This window comes from Acromyrmex echinatior, chromosome 14 (assembly GCF_024713525.1).
Source record: "Acromyrmex echinatior isolate Ae372 chromosome 14, ASM2471352v2, whole genome shotgun sequence".
Classification (NCBI taxonomy): Eukaryota; Metazoa; Arthropoda; class Insecta; order Hymenoptera; family Formicidae; genus Acromyrmex; species Acromyrmex echinatior.
This window is the reverse complement of record NC_141865.1, coordinates 2,706,071-2,729,000: the sequence shown is the minus strand read 5'-3', so window position 1 is coordinate 2,729,000 and position 22,930 is coordinate 2,706,071. Positions and strand designations below refer to the sequence as shown.

Sequence of the window (22,930 nt, the reverse complement as noted above, 5' to 3'; positions counted from 1 at the left end):
ACAGCGTTGTCAAACACCTTGTATATTACGTCTTAACTTACTTGGAAGTAAAAACAAGAATTAATAAAGTATTGGTATTTTTTAAATAAATGAAATACAGTAAATTAAAAAATATAAAGAACATATGTATATAAAAAGTAATTAGAGTAAATGAAATTGTTTTTTTTGTCTACAGATATTATAATATAGAAGTATAGTGTTTGTTACAGTACAATAAGTATAGTTTTATTATTCTTTCTATCTATCCTATTTTCAAATATTCATTCAGGATTAAATTTTATTTAAGTTGGTGCAGAGAAAAATAATATACATACACATATGTGTATATAATATACTGTTTTCAAAGATATTCTTTGTATTGCTTCACACTTATTATTTGTATACTTGTTACTAATGAAATAACAGATATTTTAATGTAACGCATTTGTCGTATAATTTGTTAATCTCGCTTTTTTATAAAAAATATTTTATGATTATTAATTGTTACTATAATTTACCTAAATTGCACTAAATGCACCTACTTTAGCCTAAACTTTTATAACTTATCCATATGTAGTAATTGGATTTTATACCAGTCAAAATAGTAACATGATGTAAGATCCAATATAGGTTTATTGTGTCAAGAAATAAAAGAATTTTATCTTAAATTATTTTAAAAAATCGCGTTCGGAATTTTGCATCTTTTAAAATACTTAATTTTGAAATAATAAATTATAATACAAAAAATGATTGTAATAATTTAAAATATAAACGATATACAATATTTATTAAGGTAAGGGAAAATTATCTCCCTTTTGGATCTTACATCATTTATCTGAATTTCTTATCTCTCTGCATGTTTTGAGATGAGATTCAGCAACGAATCGTTCGAATCGTTAAGGATACGTACATGGGCCTTAAATGTTATGGGATAGTAATCGATTTAGTAATTTTCGATTTATATTTAATTTGAAGTTTTGTTATTTATATTGCATAAAATTTACATTAAGAAATTTGATCTAATTTTTTTCATAATATTTGAGATTTATAAAATCAAAATATTGAAAACATTCCTCATAGAGATTTTTTTAAATTTAGATTTATTTTTAGTCAAATACTTATATTTTTAGTTTCGAATAGAGAATAAATTTATTCACACAGATGTATTAATAAAATTATTATTATTGATAATTAATATTTAATCAATTTGATTAATATGGTGACCCCTTCGCGACGCGTTCGTGTTTCGCGCATCATACAAAAGCGTAAAATTTTACGCTTTTAGTTGGCAGCAAAAAGGAATTTCTCCTTGCTGTCGATCTCTGACATATTAAGCCAGAATATTGGCCAGAAAAAAGACGAGGATCTGAACGAAGTGGGTGTTGGTGTGTAACACCAATCTAATTTTTTGAAAGATATATATATATATAAAGATAAATTCTGAATATTCGGGAGGGCAACTTGCTCGCAAATTGCGAGTTCTTATATTGTTGATTTAAAATACAATAACTAACAAATAACAGGGCTAATGAGAGCTAGTGCAGATAATGAAGCGCAAGTTTTGTAGGTTTTTTAATCTACAAATTCTAGTTGCACTTCATTATCCGCAATGGCTCTCATTAGCTCTGTTATTTATTAATTTTTTGTATTTTAAAAATTAAAAGTCTATTTTAATTATTATCATTTATTGCTCATTTATTTAATAGGATCAATTAGGCAATCTCTCTGAATTTATCAGTACACGATAGGACATGGTTAGGCATTAGCTGCTGCATTCAGCAAAAAAAGCAGTTTTGCAATTATTGTAAAATTTGATTTAATATCATTAGTTCATTTAAATTCATAAAGAATCTAAAGCAAGAACCAATCGTGTTGAAGAATTTTACAACATTTGCAAAGCTGTTTTCTGTGCTGAACACAGTCATTAACATATTATATTCGCGGTGTTACACGTTAATGAAGTAATGTAGGAAGTAGAAATATACGGCAGAGATAGAATACGCGAATAGGCACGAATAAATGAAAATACGGATAGGTAGGATAAGTATATGGATAGGTAGGGACTGTATAGATAAAGACAATAAATGTAGATAAATTGAAAAATTAAATTATTATAAATAAAATGACACTTAAATAGATTTCGCGATCGGGTAATTAAATTTTGTTTAAAAAATAAATATTATTAAACTAAAAAAATATTATATAATAAATCTAACTAATAAATTATATAATATGTAGGTAAGGATGCATAGACATCATGTGTACGTACTTGATAATTGCAAAGAAAAGATTAAAAATTAAATAAAATTTTAAATTAATCTTAAATTTTATTTAATTCAACAACCCAATTGTCAAATATGAAAATAAAAGTATATATAATTTTAAATTTCATTGAATTTTCAGCTCCCCTGAAATTAAACTTAATATCTTATAAAATTCTATACATATAGAAAGTATGTATACGCATTAATATTGTAATTACTTTTATCATAAATAAATGTATAATAATATTACATACGTAATATAAAATTTATGTGAACTATGTCCAGGTAAATGCCATCATGTTTATTTTTGTAATTTCCGCAATAATTACTAATTTAAATTATACATTTATTGGAATGTTTGTATATTCATATTAAATATATCTATTCCATACAGATAGCATTTATCTTGTCGTAGTAAATCAAATTTATTGTTGCTTTATTTATGTAAATTACACGAAATCGACGAACCATATGATAACAAAAATTGTTTATTAATTTAACGATTTAATTTGATAGATGTTTAATTAAAAAAATTTTTTTTAATTTGGATTTTATTGTAAATATGAAAAAGTCATTAATAATTTACTTAAGTTACTTTTAATAAAAATTTGATGTTTAAAATAGTCGTCAATTTTTCATCTATTTAATTTATTAAATAAATCAGTAAAGATTCGAGCTTTGACTGAGGTAATATAGATTAAATATTAACTTCTTGTTTGTTTTTTACATTTATATTTTTAACATTAAAAAATTACAAATATTAATGATTAATTTATTATGTACGAAAGCTCCTCGCGTCAAGTGGATGCTATGTTGATGCAGTGAATGCGTGATTTGTATCAATAGAAAGTCGAAATTATTTTTACAATATCATATGAAGACTTATTCCTCGTCACTTTCTGTAAAGTCCATTCGCAAAGTCTAGTTTGGTATCTTGTTGGAAATTCTTGTATAGAATCGGAATTAATCCTGAGTTTTCTCGTCTTGCACTGGAAGTAATAATTTTGTCAATAAGTCAGACAATTTTATGCTATATATTTTAAAATCAAGTTACGAAATTAATTCAGTAGTATACTTTAACATACAATTTTCGTCGCTTTTTTTGTTTTATTAAATGTTCTCCCACTAGTAATAATAATGTTAGTAATAGTACTATATCTTAACAATACGAATTTAATATTATATAATTAATGTATGGATATACATATAATGATTATTTTTTTTAATCCAAATTGTTATAATAAGTAAATAAATTTAAGCTTTATGCAAATAATTTGCTTATTTTTCGATGATTGCTCTAACAGAAAAATATGATTACGAATGTATATATTTAAGTTTTTAACTGTTATTTTAAAATCATTTTTAGGTGTTAGGTGGAGACATCCCGCCATTCCAGAATATTGTTAATTATTAATTTATATGTATATTATACTTTTCTATAATAAAATACATGCAGATATATTACGAGATTATATTTAACAAGTTTTGATTTTTGTCGATTTAGATAATTTTTTTATCAAAATACCTTATGTTCTTTTATCAATGATATCGTGATTACATGAATTTAATTAAAAAGGTGTGGATACAAAAAATTCGAGATAAGTCGAATGGATACCTTTATATTAGCGGGGTATTAATAATTAAAATTTTGGGAAAATGCAGAAAAAAAAAGATTGTTAAATTTTATATATAATAACAAATTTTTCAGAAAGCATACTTAGGTCTTTCGTTATTATCTCGTTATTATCAAGTTCGATTTATCTCGAACAGTTGGTACCCGAGATACTTTTGTATTCATACATATAAAAAATTACAATAATGCATGTATTTTATTATTATTAAATATATTCCTTCGTAATCACCATTCCATAAGGAAATCATTTTATCTTTTTATTTTTAATAAGAGATGATTTGTAGTAATGTGTGGCAGAACATATAATTTCCTCGTAAATTTTGATATTATATTAAAAATGCAATAAAAATGTAATTAAAATGCTACCAAAATTATTTTTATCATAAGTGGTCTGAAAGATTTGGAATTCACATCCTTCTGTAATAAGATCGCTGGTGTTTGACAGTTGCTTAACTTTTTTTTGCGAATGGATCTTATGAATTTGACGTAGAATCAGAATATATCAAGTTCGCTTTTCTATGAAGATTTTTTTCTTCTTTGTATCGGATATTAACCTTATCACAACGTGGAGGGACCTTGATGTGATCAAATTATCGGAATAATTATCTTAAATGCGATGAAAGTCTTGTCGTAAATGTATTAATGACTTTTTATCACGATATTAATAAGTTTTATAATATAATCGCAAGTTAATAATTAATAGTAAGTACGATCTAATTGTTGTTAGTATTTTCATTCCACATTTATCAATATCATTAAACATTGGTTTAGAAAATTTGTGTTATCATATGTATTTTCGACATTTTCGTATATTCCCTCATTACTAAATTTTGTTACTTGTGCTCCTATAATAATTCTTATTATATTTCGAACAACATTTTTTGTTATACATTGTATTGTAAATAATTATTATTAAAGGATTACAATAAAAGATAATATTAAAAAGCTATGCAATGTAATTGCTAATTATTTTATTGTATTTCGCTAATCATAATGCAATATGATTTTAGCGAAATATAATAAAATAATTAAAGAAAAAAAGAGAGATATAAAATTAAAAAATAAATTTAAAACATACTTACCTGCAAAAATGGATTAAATTTAGTAACTCGTTTTTTTACGGGGGAGTATACTTACAAAGAAAAGAGGACCACCATTAAAAATTGATGGGGGAGAAAATTTATATGAATAAAAATGAATCAACCTTAGAGGTTGATTCATTTTTATTCATATAAATTTTCTTCACAATTTTAAATTAAATGTAGTTTGCTTATACAATTAGAAGAGTTCCAACTTTATTCAAATTGCAAATTGTAAATATAATTATAAGAATAAGAATGGAGTAAAGAGTCTATAATCAGAGTGGTGCTATACGAGAGATGACATATTTTAACGAAATTCTGCGAGAGAGAAAGAGATATACAGTCTCAGTCTATCCAACAGACTGTCAATTTTAGAGTTAGGTGCAACAGCATTGAACGACATAGATACGTAAAGGTACATTGATAAAAATAAAATTATCAAAATTATTTTAGAAATATGGTTGGATGTACAATACCATTTTGTAACAATTCATTAGAAAAAGGGTATGTTATGAAAATAATTCCGAAAGACACAGAACGCCGAATGAATTGGTTAAAGAGTATAAATGGCAAATATATAAATTGGACACTGTCAAAAAATTCATCTGTATGTGAGGTAAAGTAATTTATTCTTTATAAATAATGTATTTAAAATATTAAAATAAAAATGTAACATAAAATATACACAGATTAATTATAATATCTGAAGACACGGTAGTGTCTTGGCACTAAGTATATGTATAGTCATCACATTGGTTATGAATTTAATTCTTTCTCTTTTTGTCGTAATCTTTTCAATTATATATCATTGCATTGTGAATCTAAATCAAATAATATGATAATTACGATATTTAATATATAATATTTTATGAAATGATATATACATATATATTTATACATAATATTTTTCCGAATTTTTGATTTCTTTTATATTATTACAGATGCATTTTGCTCCTAAAATATAGGAACAGAGAATGGATAATAAACTAGCGCAAATAATGTTCAATAAATAACGTTTTGTATAAAGTAATGTGCAATATTACAAAATGTACAATATTGCAATAGCACAAAATAAATGAAATTTTATAATAAATAATATGTAAAAATTTTATTATTTTATATATAATATTTATTTATTATCATTTTTATTTGTCACAATTTTTGAGCATTTTTTAGCATGAATTCATAATTTAGAAAATAATGCGTTTAAAATACTGGAGGGAATGGCTAAAACATGGCGGACAATCACAATTGATACCCGTATAGCGTCACTCTGATTGTAGCGTCTTTAAGTGAGGCCTTGTATCTGTTTGGTCTATATTTTTAGATCTAATAGAATATGCCAATCAAATGCAAGAGCTCATTGAGCGTTCAGTGAGCGGTCGTGCTTCTGGATGCACCCTTTACCCTTAATTCCTCATTGAATTTAAGTGTATAAACCAATCATATTGAAGAATTTTACAACAGTTGCAAAGCTGCTTTCTCTGCTAAACGTAGCCATTGACTTTATTTTCTCATATATAGAACTCTAGTAAGAGAAGCCGAAACTCGGAAGTTCCTGTGCCGGAAGGCTCGCTCCAGTATATTATAGAGCTTGACAAAGTGGAGTGATTTATGAAACAATGGCAGAAGAAAAAAGTGACAGGTAGCGAGTACTTACTGATAAACATATGTTTTATATTTCTTACAATATGCAGCATCTATGGTTTATGCACAATCTACCGGGATATTATAAATTGAGGTTATGTTTTCTGGTTTAATTGTTGATAAACACTTGAAGAGTTCAAATGTTGAGATTCGAAAATTTGAAAATGGAAGACTTGTATGTAAAAAAAATTAATAATTAACTAATTTTATGTATTAATAATTTGAAAAACTAAAAATCTAAGAGTTCGAAATCCTTATTAGTAATTAAATTGATGTTTAAAACGTAATTCCTTTGTGAATTTAAACAAATTAAATGTTAGAAGGCTTATATAAATGTAAGGAATTTATAAAAGTTGAATTTATAGGGACTTCAAAATTTGACGAATTGTATAATTGTATATAATTGTAGAATTAAAATTCTTATAACCTGTACAGTTACGATAAATTAATAATTAAAAATAATTAACTTAGTCCAAGTGATAAGTCAGATCAAACGGAGGCTGTTGAGGAAAAGAAAATAAAGCTTGATGACAAGAAGCAAAAATCTAAGCAGGATGAAACAGCGGAGAAAACCATCGTACCAAGTAACAACAATGAAAATAGCAATTGTTATTGGTGATTATCTGTAATGAATTATTCTGGTGATGTTTTTTTGTTTTATAACACTATGCTTTACCATGAAATGTACTTTACAGCGGCAAGGAAAGGAATATGAACATTGTTGAATTGCTTTGCGCTAGCTGTTCTCGCTGGTTCCATGAATCCTGTATTGGATATCAGTTGGGAAAACTAGTACCGTTTATGGTGAATTATATATTTGTATGTAAGAATTGTTCGCCAACAGGATTGGAAAGCTTCAAGAAGACTCAGGCACGTGAGTATAAATAATATCAAGTATGATGTTTATATCAGTTTACAGGATGAATCAGAGTTGTTGAATCAACTTTTTACCCTACGAGAAAATTATTGATTTCATACCTAATTGAATTATAACGTGTGCAGTCAATTATTTTCTTTTAGGGTAAAAAGCTGGTTTAATGACTCTGATTCACTCTGTGTATGATAAAATTCGAGCTATCTGTAATGCTTCTTGGTGGCTTTGCAGCATTTCCTCAAATGTGCGTGACAGCAATCGCAAATTTATTGCAAATGTGCCAAAAGGAGAACGAACAGAAAACTCTTTTCCACAAGGACAAGGATATCATACCATTCATTGATTGTCATTGGGAGAGCATGACTACAATGCCTCGCAGAGCTACTCAGTCCTGGCATGCTACGGTATTTAATTACAACACCTTCATTAAATTATGATAGATAGATGCGATAACATGCCTTTATCTTTGACAGCCATTTAATTTCTTCTAGATCCATAGAGCATTGCTTAAAGACATTGGGACGTTGTTTACGATGGACGAGAATACATCCGAGGGTCAACTGTTTGGATTGGCTAGCTCTGAACTCACGTCAATTAAACCGAATTATGAACAAATGATCAAGAATGGTCACCTTCGAGCAACAGAGATGGGAATACAGCATGTTGGTATGTGCCTATCACTTTTAAATTATTATCACCTCGCATAGAATGCTAAAGATCTAGACCGAGGTAGTATTTTTTGTAATAAATTTATTTGCATATTTTCAGCATATTGAGATTTCTTTGAAATAGATGTCTATTGAGCATCAAAATTTAATTGATATTATTTCAGTAGTTTAGCTGCGTTTTTAAATCCGATAAAATTTCGGCGCGCAGTTTAAAATGACTACAAATATGGGATATATGTATGTACATATATTTTGTGTGTGTGTGTGTGTGTGTGTGTGTATGTCTACTCCACATTGGATTATTGAAGTATCAAAATTTTAGCTTTGATCGTTGTAGGCCTTTAATTCCTAATTCTTATTGGATTAATACCTTTGTTATTATCAATTTCATATCAATTTTGTTAAATTTATTAAAATTTTAATTTAAAACCAAGTTCCTTTTTAATGTAAAATTAAAAATCGCCCTATATTTTAATTCTTTTATGTTTTGTATATAAGCGCGCATATATACGTTTTTAATGTTTTTATACTTTATAATTTGTATAAAATGTTTCAAGTCTATATATTTTGGAATACAAAAAATTAAACATATAATTTCATAAATTTTCACTTATTTCCAAATTTTTAGATACATTACTAAAAGTTTCGTTCATAACTGTATATGTCATTAGATCTGTCATTCCTTATCTTATCATAAACGCAATCACCAACTCGTTATCAAAAAAACTATTTAAGTTTGAACTATGACGTAGACATCTAATAGACATCTCAATAAACTTTGTTCTAAGTCATGTCGTTATAAGGTTGTAACGTTAATTTTGATATCGCATATCATTTGATGTATTGTTATTTATCCAAATTTATTGCAAGAAAATGAATTGATCCTCCATTTCCAAAAAAAAGATTTTGTTGATTTTTTGCAATATATTTGATATGTTAAAAAGAAACAATGACTAAAGAGGAAAAAGATAGGATAGAAGGGCAATATTGCTGACGAAAAATATTGAGTACATATTAAAATATCGTAATGGAACGTTCAGTGCCACTTAGCGGAGGATTGCGAGGTCGTAACGCCAAGCGAAAGCTCCCAGGTGAAGCAGCGGGCACGGGTTCTGGAAAAAAGGGTAGAGGATCCGACATGACCACTCCTAAACTGCCGGCTCATGGTTATCCACTCGAGCATCCATTCAACAAGGACGGCTACAGATACATTTTGGCAGAGCCAGATCCACACGCGCCTTTCCGACAGGTATGATTCGGCTTTCGTTGTGCCTGTGTATATTAACTTTTAATTTTTATATAAATCATACACACACACACACACAAATATTGTGTATATACATATATTGGAACAATGTATCAGCCAAAGGATCAAAATTTTTTTATTTTCATTGCATCCCTATTGCAAGAAAAGTTTTGTTGAAGAAAAAAAAGGAAAAAATATATTGTTGATTCTTCCAACAGATTTATCAATTTTTAAAATTTTATTGGTCGAAGAAGATTGATTTTATCGTGTTGATTTCTTTTTCAGCATAATATATTTTTGCCTTCTTTTCTTTTGTAAATCAATTTGCAATGTGGATATAATATAAGTAAATCTTAATTTTTGACTGCATACATTGGTTGTGTTTCAATATACACTGCCAATGCTGAAAATCTAGAATATATACATAAACTAAATTTATCGGAATGCGGCCATTATATATATAGGAATTTATTTAGAATTAAAAACGCCATTAAAGTTTTTGATTAATTAAAGTTATGTTATTGTTTCACATTAATCAATACGTAAAAAATAAATTATAATTGTAGCATATTTTTATTTTATTTTCTTGGGAGTTTTGGAAAGCAATTTCTATACGTTACAGTTAAGGGATTAAGTCAGTTAAGGTTCTGAATTTAAATGCATAATAACATTAAAATGATTTGGAATATTTTCTATATTCTTCAATTATTTCAATTTGTGTTCAGGAGTTCGACGAAAGCAGTGATTGGGCTGGTAAACCTATACCCGGCTGGCTCTATCGCGCTCTTAGTCCGAGTACGGTCTTGCTTGCATTGCATGATCGTGCGCCGCAGCTCAAAGTGGCTGAGGACAGATTAGCGGTTACTGGAGAAAAAGGATATTGTATGATTAGAGCCACGCATAGTACGTAAGAACAATCTTTCTATTAACTTATTAAAATGCTAGCGTTCTTTTCCACCTCAGGAACTGAATTTTACTAGCAATTATATATTGATATCGTGTATTTTCATATAAAATTTCTATATTAAAAATCTAATTGCACAAATATTTAATGTCAAATACAAGCATAACCAGAAAGAGCGTATTTTCTAATACTGATATACATAATTTTTCAATAATCTGATTAATTTGAAAATATTGATATATTCAAAATATAAATAATATTATTATTATACTAGCTATTAATATTACTGAGAAATTATACATACTGATACATAATTGAAATTTTTTTATATTCTTTTCAATTTTTGTTTTAGTGATATTTGCATTTTATTTGTTTTTACATTTTATGCATCTGGAAAGTTTGCTATAGTTAATGGGTAATGTTTTGTATAATGATCTAATTACATTTATACAGATGTAAGCAGGGGTATTTGGTATTGGGAAGCCACTATTGAAGAGATGCCAGAAGGATCTGCTACGAGACTCGGATGGGGACAAGAATATGCAAACTTACAAGCTCCACTTGGCTATGACAAATTTGGTTACTCATGGAGATCCAGGTATTGCATATCACCATTAGACAGAGTGTGAAAAAAGTTGCGGATTCCTTAATATCTTGAAAAGTAAGCATTTTTGCAAAAAAAATTTTCATACCAAAGTTATAGGATTTCAAGTGGCGCATTACAGTAATAATAGAATAACTTCGGATACCATTCTCAAGGTCATGTAAAAATCACTTAAAAAATTTTTAAACAGAAAACCCCCACTTTTTTATTACATATTCTTATAACTGACTTTGAAAGTTTTTTCTCTCAGAATTTTCTAGAGAAAACACTGTAATAAATACATAACCATTAAGAAATAGTGGTCAAAGTCCATTGACCAAGTTCAATGATCTTTAGTGCTTAAATAATTCGTGAATTTATATATCACATATCATTGCTTCAGTGGTCTGAAGGCTTAGAATGCTCGCACGGAAAAGATTCAGGTTCGATCCAGTGTGGCAATATTTCGTAATAAATTATTTACAGATTTTAATGTGTTTATCAGCATCTTTAAGATCTTTTTAAGTTGCCTATGAACGTCACATTATTAAATTGCAAGGCAATTTAATTTGTGATAGTATTACGGTAATTTTGTTGATATAGCATTTCAAGATCGAAAAATCAATTCGGCACGCAGTTTGGCAGGATTTAATCGTGATATATAAATTCATATCGAATTATATGAGTTAACTAAAGATCCAGCTTCAATCGGGCTTTCTTTTCTTTATTTTCTATTGGTTGTGCATTCACATGTACGGCGGTCAAATAAGATTCTCACTATAAGTTTTTTTAAATCAGTACTTTTCAAGTAAACTTCTTAAAGTATTCTTTTCAAGAAAAGAAAAGAAGTGTAATACATTTTTTATAGAAAAGGAACACGATTTCACGAAAGCCGTGGCAAGCATTACAGCGACAGTTATGGTGAGGGTGATACCTTGGGCTTTCTTATAGTTCTCCCAGACACACATGATGCATCACACATTCCGAATACTTATAAAGACAGAGTGAGTACAGCAAGCCCATTTATAAAAATTAAATTACATATACATATATGTATTATATAATATATATGTATTATGTATATATTGTATACAATATACATAATAATAAGTTAAACTTAGTAGACCGGTATATAAATAACATAAATAAGAAGCACCAAATATAACCGAGTTGCTTAATATATATATATATATATATATATATATATATATATATAGGTAAAATGGATAATTTTTTAAATAAACAAGTATGTATTTGTTTTTTATCAATTTGATTCACATTATTCTATTCATAAAGATATTAAAGTATAATTATCAAAAAATTAATAGTTTATGACATTTAATATTTTATGTCAATATGGGTCAGAATAAAATATAAAATTTTTGCATATTATTCATATTTTCTGAGATATTCGACTCATTATGAAATAGATCATCCTGTATATTTTTTAACCGAAACTAATCAAAACGAAACCGAAATTTCGATCGGACTCTAATTACAGTAATATAATTATTCTTTGTATGATTTTGTTACTGAAATATTTGCATATAATTAAAAAATGAATTTTCTATAAAAATATATCTAATAATTATTACGTATTTTCCGATTTATAAATTAGCCTTTAGTAAAGTTCAAGAGCCACTTATATTACGAAGAAAAAGATCAAGTACAGGAAACCCTAAAAGCTCTACGGCCTTTAGAAGGTAGCAAAATTATATATTACAAAAACGGAATCAACCAAGGTGATGCCTTTATAGACATCAACAAGGGTGCGTACTATCCAGGGATTTCACTATACAAGAGCGCGATGGTTTCTGTGAATTTTGGACCGAACTTTAAATATCCTCCAACGGATGTTACGTTTAGAGGCGTAAGTAAACTCACATTTCTTACTGTTCAAGTAAATTCACGTCTTTACTGTTATCTAATAATAATCGACAATGTTAATTCACAATTGTAGATGGAGATATTTTATATACCTAAACATATAAAATTTTCAATTCATGTCGTCGGCTTAAAATAAACTTTACATTTATATTACTCAAGATATGTGCAATTCAAATTGATATTAGATATAATATCAGTTAATTAGTCTAATAAGTTATTCAAACCAACGCTAGAAGTCAAATGTTGATAAAAAAGAAGTCAATATGAAATGTCATATTTAAATGTTTTGACTTTTAATATGGTCTTTTTCAATGATACAACATTTTATATAATAAAATAAAATCTTTTGAATATCGCCACTTTTTTATAGTTTTGAAATGATAAATTATCTTCATAAACTCACAATTAATTAAAATCACCAAGTCAGATTAATTTATTGTATGTTAATTTATCCTCAGACTTTATTAAATTGCATCAAATTCAAGTTATTCTAATAGCGTTTTCGGCCCGATCGAGTTTGCATTAACCTGGGTTGAAGTAATGATGTTTCGTGCTCTCCTATTAATAGAGCGTATAACGTCAACCAAGTGAAGCATTTTCTAACCCAAGTTGGTACAAACCCGGTCGCGCCGAAAACGCTATAAGATACGTACTATCGATAATCTTGAGGAATCATTACACTGTCCAGTAATAACATTTCATAGGATGTACAGTATCCTCTATAAGTTTGGGAATACCTTACGTTTTACAGGTTTGTAAGTAATTATTTAAATGAAAAAGACGAAATAAAAGTACATACATACGTATATTATTTATAACGCACGTATATATGTATTTTTATTTTATCTTTTTTCAATTAAAGATTTAATATGCTATTAAAATATGGAATTTTAATAAAAATGCGATTCATATGAAATCTGATTCTTCGGGGCTATTTTACAATTTTTACGGAGTCTGAAATCAACTTGTAAATAGTTTACCACTTTTATAGAAAACATTAAAGTACAATTAAATGACCTGTGAATATACAATACAACGAACACAAGTGCGATGTTGCAAAACAAGTGACAAAATACATATAAACAATCGAAGTGCGAAATTCAATCTTGAGCGCTTCGATGCTGTGAAATGATTGTCCAATATATTTTCGGCATGTACAAGCTTATAGATGTTTTAGATAAATATTTATCGTCATTTAAACGTCTTATGAAGTATTTAAATCAAAAACATGATCGCTGTCATGTAATGGCTTTTCAGTAAAACGTAGGGCGTTCCCAAATTTATGGAGGATACTGTATATTTAGACCATATCGGAATCAATTCCTTAACAAAAAATATGTGTAATTCTTTCTTACGTACTTGTATTCACGGGGCAAAATACTCAAAAAATTGTATATATTTAAATACAAAATATTCAAAAAAATTGTATTTAAATACAAAATACTCTCAATAAAATAAAAATGTATTTAAATACGTATTTCAAATACTGTCCACTCTTGGCTGAGACACAACGCTAGAGGTTGTTCACCAAATGTAAACAACGATAAATGATGCATTATGCACATCATGCGTGAAAATGAATGGAACACATTTTAAATTGAGTCGACAATGGTGCAATTTTAACTTTAATAAAAAAATTTTTACATAATTTAAATGTATTTAGTATTTACAATTTTAAAATACAAAATACTAAAAAAAAGTATTCAAATACGAAATACAAAATACTAAAAAAAAGTATTCAAATACGAAATACAAAATACAAAAATGTATTTAAATATATGTCTTTCAAATACTGCCCACCCCTGCTTGTATTAGTCATCAAACTTTTAATCTTATAAGGATTTAGCGGTTTTTTATAATTCTAAATAACAGCAATAATTCTTAACATTACTGTTACTGATATTAAACAATTATCATAGATGCACGAGAAGGCAGAGGAAGCGATAGCCGAGCAGTCAATGGCAGACATACTCTATCTTACCGAAAATGAAGGCAAATTAAGACTGGATACATTCGTATTGTGACATTAGTGCATCTTTTTATTTTTGTCATTTTCGTTATACATTATGCAGTTACGATTGCAGGGATGGACGATTGCAGGGATGACACAACAATACATGGAGCAAAAACAAAAAAAGAAAATTATGAGCAATTTTTGAATTTATATTTATTTGTGAATATGTGCATGCTTACTAAAAGCTTTGATCTTTTTAATATATAGTGAAATAAATTCAGAGAAATGATGAAGGGGAGAGCGTTGAATATCATCAATTAAAATTTATGCTTCATTGTATTGTTGAACCAAAACTTTGCAACTAATAAAAGATCGAGTGCAACAATAGTTGAGAAGACGATTCAAATATTTTTTTAGAAAATGAATTCTAAAGTTACGATTGATGAAATGATATTTTGATTAATAAACTCTTGATTTTTGATATTATTTTTATCTCTGTATTACAATATAAATATTTTAATTCTGTTCTATTCCATGTTCCGATTTTTCAAATTAAAAAGTTTTTTCATTATCTGATTTTGTCTGATATACAGAAAGCATTTCATACATAATTATCTTACTTAATAAAAGAAAAATAGTTATGTAAATCACAGCGGAATATATTTATTATGTGATACTTATGCTATATAAATTATTTTCGCAACTTAAATTATTATCTTTATACTTATAATTAATCGTTACATCATTACATGTTACTTTCCAAAACCGCCCCTGCAAGCAGGACTCGCGGCTACTGTTTTATTGCTTGCTTCCCATTGCTCTGGTGTTTTCGCCTTGAAGACAACAATAATATACGTAACAAATAATTTTTTATCTAGCCTGTTTTAAAAAGGGTACTATTTTTCTTATATGCTAATAATGAAGAATTAATTAATAAATAATAGTCATCACTTACTATAATTGATAGAGCATGTACACCTCCTTGCAGTTCTGCTTGCAATAACTGGTTTATCATTCGGTGTCGCTAAATTAATAATTAATTCAGGTATCCTTTCCATTATACTAAGTACGCGAAATAATATCTAGTCTTTAATCTCATAATTATGTAAGTTCATAAATGAATATTTATTTTCTATTATTTTATTTGCTTCAAATAACGCTATTATTTTTCATATGATTTATTTTCATATATCTTATATTTTATCCCATAATTAATTAAAATTTTTGTTTAGCCCAAAAGGTTTAAAATCAATTATTAAAATGAAACATTTAATAAGAGATTTAATGAGAGAACATTTAATTAGAGAACATTAAAAATCGGTGGTACTTGCCTTGATCAATGGCTGCTTGTCAAATGTTTCTGCTACAACCACTACCTTAAAATGTGTCTCAGAGTTTTTGGGAACATTGTGCATATAAGATTCGTTAATAACTTCGCAGTGAACAGGTTTTAATGCAGCTTCCAACTTTTCCTTAATTGAACTCTCTATAGGCCTGATGAGTGTTTCACAACTACTCATGTCTTGTTGATGACGAATCATACTGTAATCTATATTATTATTTTATTATTCAATTAACATTAATATCTATCTTTATTATAAATAATATGCATTAGGCAAAAAGGCCTTTAAAAAGTACCAGTAAATAAGGATAAATTCTGCCCAGAATCTAAAGTAACTTTTAAAAATCCTTTGTCCCAAGAAGTATGAAAATAAGCTATTGGCTGCGTTCAACAAAGCAGCTTTGCAACTGTTGTAAAATTCTTTAGTATAATTGGTTCTATCGAGATAGAATTTGACCTTATTTACTAGTACTCCTTATATTTAAATGCTAAGATTTCTATTTAAAAAATAAAACATATCTGCATTTGTATATTAATTGCTATGATGTCAGAGATTAAGATGTTAGAATGAAAATTACTAAAAGTGTATAAAGATACTAGTTATACATATAGTTTATTTAAGAGACTTATAGAAAAGTAGGTTGAGAAAATCTAGCTAATGTCCAATTTTTTCACTTCCAGATAAGTTGCAGATAACTTTATCCAGGAGATATCTCCATTGTATTCTGGGAGATATCTCTTAGATAAAGTTATCCAGAGGTGAAGAAATTGGACATAAATATTCGTGTAAGCATGACGTTAACAATATATTAGTAAATTGCCAGTGGATTAAAGCAGACTATTGTGATAAAATAGTATCAACTACGTTTGCATTAAAGTCCATTCTACAATTGCATTAAATTAACCAATTACAATCAAATATTCTTCTCATGTTCAACTGTAATCGATCATTTTTTATAATTACAACTATGCTTATGGAATTGTGAAACAAGTTTAAGCCTGTATTCTGCGATCAGAATTCATTGATATAGAGTGCTTTCCATTTAGTGATACAAGTCAACACAAGTATCTATCTTTGTTACTCTCTGAATACCAAGAAAAATGGAATGATATTTGTATCGACTTGTGTCTCTAAATGGAAAGCACCTATCATTTGTCAGCAAATTGCAAAGGAATTAAATAGAGCCTGTTAATTGCTAATCATTTAAATGGAATATCATTACGAAATTTGTTCGGTTTCTGCAGTCGATTGACTATATTTCATTAATAGATTCTGTTATATTTCTGTTGACATTCTGCTAATGAAATTAGTAGCATATGCTTTGCGAAATCTGTTGCTGACAGATTTGACTGCCTAAAATGAAGCATGTTCACTGATGCTCACTCCTCATAGATTTTAACGAAATTTTGTTCACATGGGTATTTTAATGTATAGAATAAGCGTGTAATAATAAAAATCATTATTAGGCATTGCGAGTTGCAAGAAGAGTAATCAACCATTAATAAGTGATATTTTTAAGGTTAGGAAATTGTACCTTTATGAGTCTTCCAATGTAACGCGTTTTTATATAATTATCTTATAATTACTTGCAACTAATTACTACGTCATATGTATGAGAAATAAATTTCTAATTAAAATACACGTACAATAATATTCGCTCTTATAGAGAAGTAATAATGAAAATGCAATCTTAGTCTTAGTTTAGAACATATAATTCTAATCATCTTTTTGACGTAAAACAATTTTAATCACTTTAAATACTCACTTTTTTTAAGTATTAATCTTATCGGGCTTGCTTTATGCATTTATTTAGTTTATATACATATATATATGTGTGTATATAGATAATTGTTCACGTCACCTCAAAAATCGCCGAAATTAGACTCATTCAACGCATTTTTAACCAAAACAAACGAATCTGGCCGAGAAAAGCTCGCTCTGTCCCGTATTTTGAGATATTTAATCGTTAACGTTCACAACTATTCAGGTTAGGAAATCTGTCAGCCGCGAAATACTGCGACGCGAGCAGCGAGCATGTCATAAAGCGAGGAACACAACTCTTGCATAACGCATACACATAAGGCATAAGAAATTCAACCAATCAGAGTTCTTTATTTCATGCAAAAGGAAGAAAACGAAATGTAAATGATTTCTATAGATTATCGCATCAGTGATTTTATTTTTATCGGAATTAAACTCGTTAGGGAATCAAATGCTTGGAATTTATCAAGAATTGTCATTCGAGAATCGGGGAATCGGTCAAAGAAATTCAAGTAATGATTAAAATAATATATGTATAATTTAATGCAATGTTTTATAATACATTACAACGTATAACAAGAAATTCTTTTACAGTAATTTATTTCACATTCGTTAAGTCGCCATATTAGAATCGTAATATCATAAGTGAGAAATGGTACATAAAAATTTCTTGCATCAGAAGTTATAATTCTTCATATATACTTATAATTAATATTTATAATAGAAATTATGTTTGAAATTACGCGCTTACATTATTTCCGACAATAAGGCAATTATATAGATCAATCTTAACATAAAACAATTACTCTAACTTTAAGTGATATAAGCATAATTACATAATTTTTTTTGTACTTTTTATGCATTTACATTCAATACTCAATAATACATTTAGTATTTATTTTAATAAATAGCATTACTCAATACTTTTGTTATTTATCTGATTATCACTCGATGATATGGAATATCCACTTCCTATTATCTTGATGCATTCATTGACATTTTCGGCATCGTTACTGGAATGTCCGCTGCCATTTGATCCTTGTTGCTCTTTTGCTTTCATTCTTTCTACAGGCAACGCCTCATCCTCATCAGAATCCTCAAATTCGTCGGAATCAATTTCTAAATCTAACATAGTCTTGCGTTTATTGGGTTTATTGTTCTCCTCCTGCTTCCTCTTGATACCCGATGTGCTCGCAACTTTGAATCCTTCTTCTATGGCATCTCCAACTCTCTCAGTCAATTCTGCACGTTCCTGGTCATAACGCTGATCTTTAAATTCATGTTTTGGCTCGGTGCAGAGTTTTTCTAGCTTCTTTTTCTTGCGTTCCACCTCATCCTTCTCTCTCTTGGCCTGTTTATCAATCCAAGCTTTCAGCCTCTTTTCTTCATTTATGTCGCGCAATCTGCGACCGCTAAGATCTCTGCAAGCTTCGCGATTTGTGGTTTTCTCAATCTGCGCGCCAATCGCGCGTAACATAGATCCAAAACCACCTTTGCCACCCAACAGTCTTGGAACCACAGTTGCGTAGCCATTCGAGCAGATATCATCTTCCTGTACGAGTCGACCATTGTGCAAGACATAATATTGACCACGTGAAAGATTCTGGAAAAAAAAAATTATTATATTAATCCATGTGTGATGTTTCTTTGTTAGTATTATATTTGATAAGTTTTCCCCATAAATTTAAATTTTGATAAAAGTACATTCTTTTTATCCCTCTCCTGGCAAAATCAGGATCATAGTAGCTTAAAAACAAATTAAACATTTTATATATATATATATATATATGATATATCTAAAAATTAAAAAATATATGATACATATGATCATATTTGGTATACAAAAATTAGAAATCTATTTGAAATTATATAATTAGAGATTACGTTTTGTAACTGCAAATATCAGGCAATATGGGACCTTGTTTTATATAGAAAATTGAAAACTCATATAAAATTGTATAATTATAGACTTTGTTTGGCATAGAAAATACTGATCATTGTACAATTTTTCAACTTTGCACATATTATTCATCTCTTGTTACTCAGTATTTTTAATATAAAATGAATGTATCTATAATTATGATTCTATATGGATTTTAATTTTCTAGGTCTTTTGTATTATCCAGAGCAGTAAAAAATAAGGTCTATTATTGCAGAGTTCTTTAAACTTTTCACATAAAGCAAGATCCATCCTGAATCATCTTTTCTGTACAATGCAATATTAATTGTGCTATTTTATCTTTAGTTTGTAATTCAAGTCCAACAAACTGAATCTGCATACAATTTATAGAACTGAAAAGTCTAAGTAGTAAAAAATTTGCATATTATTGAGTACGAAGATCCACTTTGAAAATAGGATTCTTTCTCTCACATTTATTTGATTCATTCTTATCAGTTTAATTTCTATTTATAATTTCATATTTCATGCACTATTTTTTTCTATTATAACATATTTATATTCTCCTTATCTTTGGCTTAATAGATTTTCTAATTTTTAAATACATCGTCTTTCACACTTAATTTTTGGAGCATTAAGCAGCTATTTTTATTTTCCAAATTTTTGTTTTTACACAAGATATTGAATGTACATACTTTCATCAAATATTAAAATATTAAATGCAAATTATATATTATTTGAGATTTCAATTGCTCGAATCAAATTATTTTAAGAAATTAATAACATTTTCTACTAGGAAAACTAGTGCAACACTGAATGCAAATCAATTTACATGTTTTCAATGTTAATAAATAATTTAATCCTTTTAGATCTGGTTTTTTTTATTATCTGATTAACTTGTGGTTAGGCTGACCTGATATTTTATCCAATAAACTTCATTTATGATGATATCATGAATTTGGACTTTAATAATAAATTCTTTGTGTCATTATGTTAATCTCATAATCTTAAAAAGATTAAATTCTTCATTAATACAAACTAAACCGATTTGCATTCAATTGTACCAGTGTTGCACTAATTTTCCTATTGGAAAACGCTACAAGAATTTCAAGGAATAAAAAATAATTTAAGGTTAAGTTAAAAAATTTAAGATCTATCACTTACTGTTTCTCTCTCAATTTCTTGTTTTAATTCTTGCACAGAAACCGGCGTGTTGAAGCTGCATTTCAAGGATTCTCCTACGATCTTCACATTCAACATTTTTACTTATGTAAAATTTGTTTTTAGATCACAAGTACGAACAAACGCAACTTATTTCAGGGATTGTGCAAGATCATCAGATTTTTGTTACAGATGCTACCGATTGGAAGCGCTCATGTCGCCTAACGGTACATTTTCATGAGCCGCTCAAATCGGCTGTTTTAACGATAAAAACGTAATTAAAATTGACGCTTGATATTCGTCAATTTTGACCACGTGATCTTTTCTGTTACTGAAACGGCCGGTTGGAGCGCCTCATGAAAATTTACCTTAATGACTTCGGCACACCAACATGATATTAGTTGCGCGCGACACGCGATATCCATCTACATTTTGAGGAAGGATTGATGTTGCGGACCTGGTATTGCAGATTAGCATAAAACAACTGTAAGTTTCCAAAAAATATTATTTTTCTTTATCAAAAAATTACGCGTTTTTTTCGAAAATTTTCGAGCGACATGGAATGTAACTCAAACAATTTTTAAACAACGACCTTCTTGCGTACACATATTCTATAACATCTGTCTCTCTTCATAGCATGAATCTATTTTTACATACAGTGAGTATAAAAAGTATTCGTACGAGAAAATATTTTTTAAAAAAACTTTATTTAAAAAAATAAATATTATCTAGCGAGAAATGAATCATTGAAGTGATGTCGAATTAATATAAATTCGATGATTATAACACCAATTTGACATCGATTCGACGTTTAATTAACGTTTAATTAACATTTCTTGTTAGATAATTAACAATTTATTCATAAAGAATAAAATAGACTGTATGTTTTTTAAAATTATAAGTACCAAAATGATGTGTATTAATTATACAAAATATAATCATCCGAAAAATAAGCAAAAATTAAAAATTGTATAATATTGTTTGAATGCTCAAAAATTTGTACAGATGAGAGATTTAGCTTCTAAAATCAAGAATACATGCTAAGCTCATTTGTTTCTTTTAGAACAGATTTATTGTATAAAATTACTAATTAATGTTTATTTTCTATAAATAAGGCTTTTTTTATAACGAATTTTCTTGTACAGATATTTTTTGCTCTCACTGTAAATGTTTTTGAAATAAATAATTGTTTTTTTTAGTACTCTTTGTTTTAAAACGCAGCTTTTTTTTGGAATGTCATTATTTTTTTATTTTTACCTTTTTTTAACTTAAAAATAGGTTCATGTTGAGCGTATATTCATTAACTAACATTGCCATTTTGAATTTTTCATTTCAGATAAAAACAGTCCCTCTATGGCGCGAAATACCTTTTTTTATATATCCTTATTTTACATTAATATTTAAATATATATTATAAAAATAAAAGTTTTTTTCAAATCTACAATTAAATAATAAAGTATACTAAAAGTTTCAAAAAGATTGATTCAATATATTCTTCACAATAAATTTCCAAAAATTGATGAATTTTTAGCTATTTACTTGAGTTTCCCCCCGTTAAGCATTTTTATATTTACTACATACTTGTACGAAATCAAATAAAACGAGACTATTTCGCATATATCTCTGCTTTCAATGGGAAGGCTCAGGAAGGAGAGGAGGGCTTTCTAGGACTTGTTTGTGCCTATTTGGTAGGCCAAAACAGCCGGAAATTATTTTCTACCTGTCTGCGCGGTGACTGCTTTAAGTAAGTCTTGTAACTTTGTTGTTTTACGAATATTGCAATAATATTTGACCTGAGTATTCTTGAAATATAAATTAAGAAAATGCAAAAAAATCAATTTTTCAATTCAAGCAATATCCTCTTTAACTTTTTCGTAAGATAAACAAAAATAAGAGCCTGACAGAATAAACAAAACAGGCAAAAAGAGAAAAAAATATATAAATAAAATAATTTTAGGAAATTGTAAACATGTAAAACAAAAATATATTCACTCATCATTTAAAAGTTAAATGCAATTTGCAAAAGAAAATTTGTTACTTTCGCATT

The 22,930-nt window shown here is 27.9% G+C and overlaps 3 protein-coding genes across 10 annotated transcripts in view; 1 reads left to right on the top strand and 2 right to left on the bottom strand.

Moving 5' to 3' along the window:
* Window positions 1-22,930, top strand: part of ash2 (set1/Ash2 histone methyltransferase complex subunit ASH2) — an 80,100-nt gene that overhangs the window by 1,914 nt on the left and 55,256 nt on the right. For 2 of the 6 annotated variants that reach the window (XR_015547411.1, XR_015547410.1), the window contains exons 1-12: window positions 6,616-6,780; window positions 7,077-7,220; window positions 7,301-7,479; window positions 7,711-7,883; window positions 7,971-8,145; window positions 9,188-9,396; window positions 10,119-10,296; window positions 10,751-10,895; window positions 11,749-11,884; window positions 12,499-12,750; window positions 21,076-21,369; window positions 22,220-22,627. Coding sequence is in view for 2 of the 6 variants with exons in the window: in XM_087413412.1 (XP_087269538.1) it covers window positions 6,746-6,780; window positions 7,077-7,220; window positions 7,301-7,479; window positions 7,711-7,883; window positions 7,971-8,145; window positions 9,188-9,396; window positions 10,119-10,296; window positions 10,751-10,895; window positions 11,749-11,884; window positions 12,499-12,750; window positions 14,687-14,791 (1,731 nt within the window). In the remaining 4 variants the exon portion in view is untranslated. The other 4 variants (XR_015547413.1, XM_087413413.1, XR_015547412.1 and 1 more) reach the window with 4 other exon arrangements.
* LOC105147055 (bolA-like protein DDB_G0274169) lies at window positions 15,360-18,090 on the bottom strand. 3 transcript variants are annotated; one of them, XM_087413435.1, is made up of 4 exons: window positions 17,830-18,090; window positions 16,053-16,270; window positions 15,677-15,745; window positions 15,360-15,600 (listed from the first exon to the last, which is right to left on the bottom strand). In XM_087413435.1, the coding sequence occupies exons 1-4, from the start codon at window positions 17,867-17,869 to the stop codon at window positions 15,592-15,594; spliced, it is 336 nt and encodes a 111-aa protein (XP_087269561.1). In that variant the 5' UTR covers window positions 17,870-18,090; the 3' UTR covers window positions 15,360-15,591. The 3 variants fall into 3 exon arrangements, with proteins under 3 accessions (XP_087269561.1, XP_011056085.1, XP_011056084.1); XM_011057783.2 differs by having other exon boundaries at window positions 15,360-15,554; window positions 17,926-18,089; XM_011057782.2 differs by having other exon boundaries at window positions 15,360-15,554; window positions 17,830-18,088.
* LOC105147056 (splicing regulator SDE2) lies at window positions 18,345-21,043 on the bottom strand. Its single transcript, XM_011057785.2, has 2 exons — window positions 20,887-21,043; window positions 18,345-19,428 (listed from the first exon to the last, which is right to left on the bottom strand). Exons 1-2 carry the CDS (start codon window positions 20,980-20,982, stop codon window positions 18,739-18,741), a joined length of 786 nt encoding a protein of 261 aa, XP_011056087.1. The 5' UTR covers window positions 20,983-21,043; the 3' UTR covers window positions 18,345-18,738.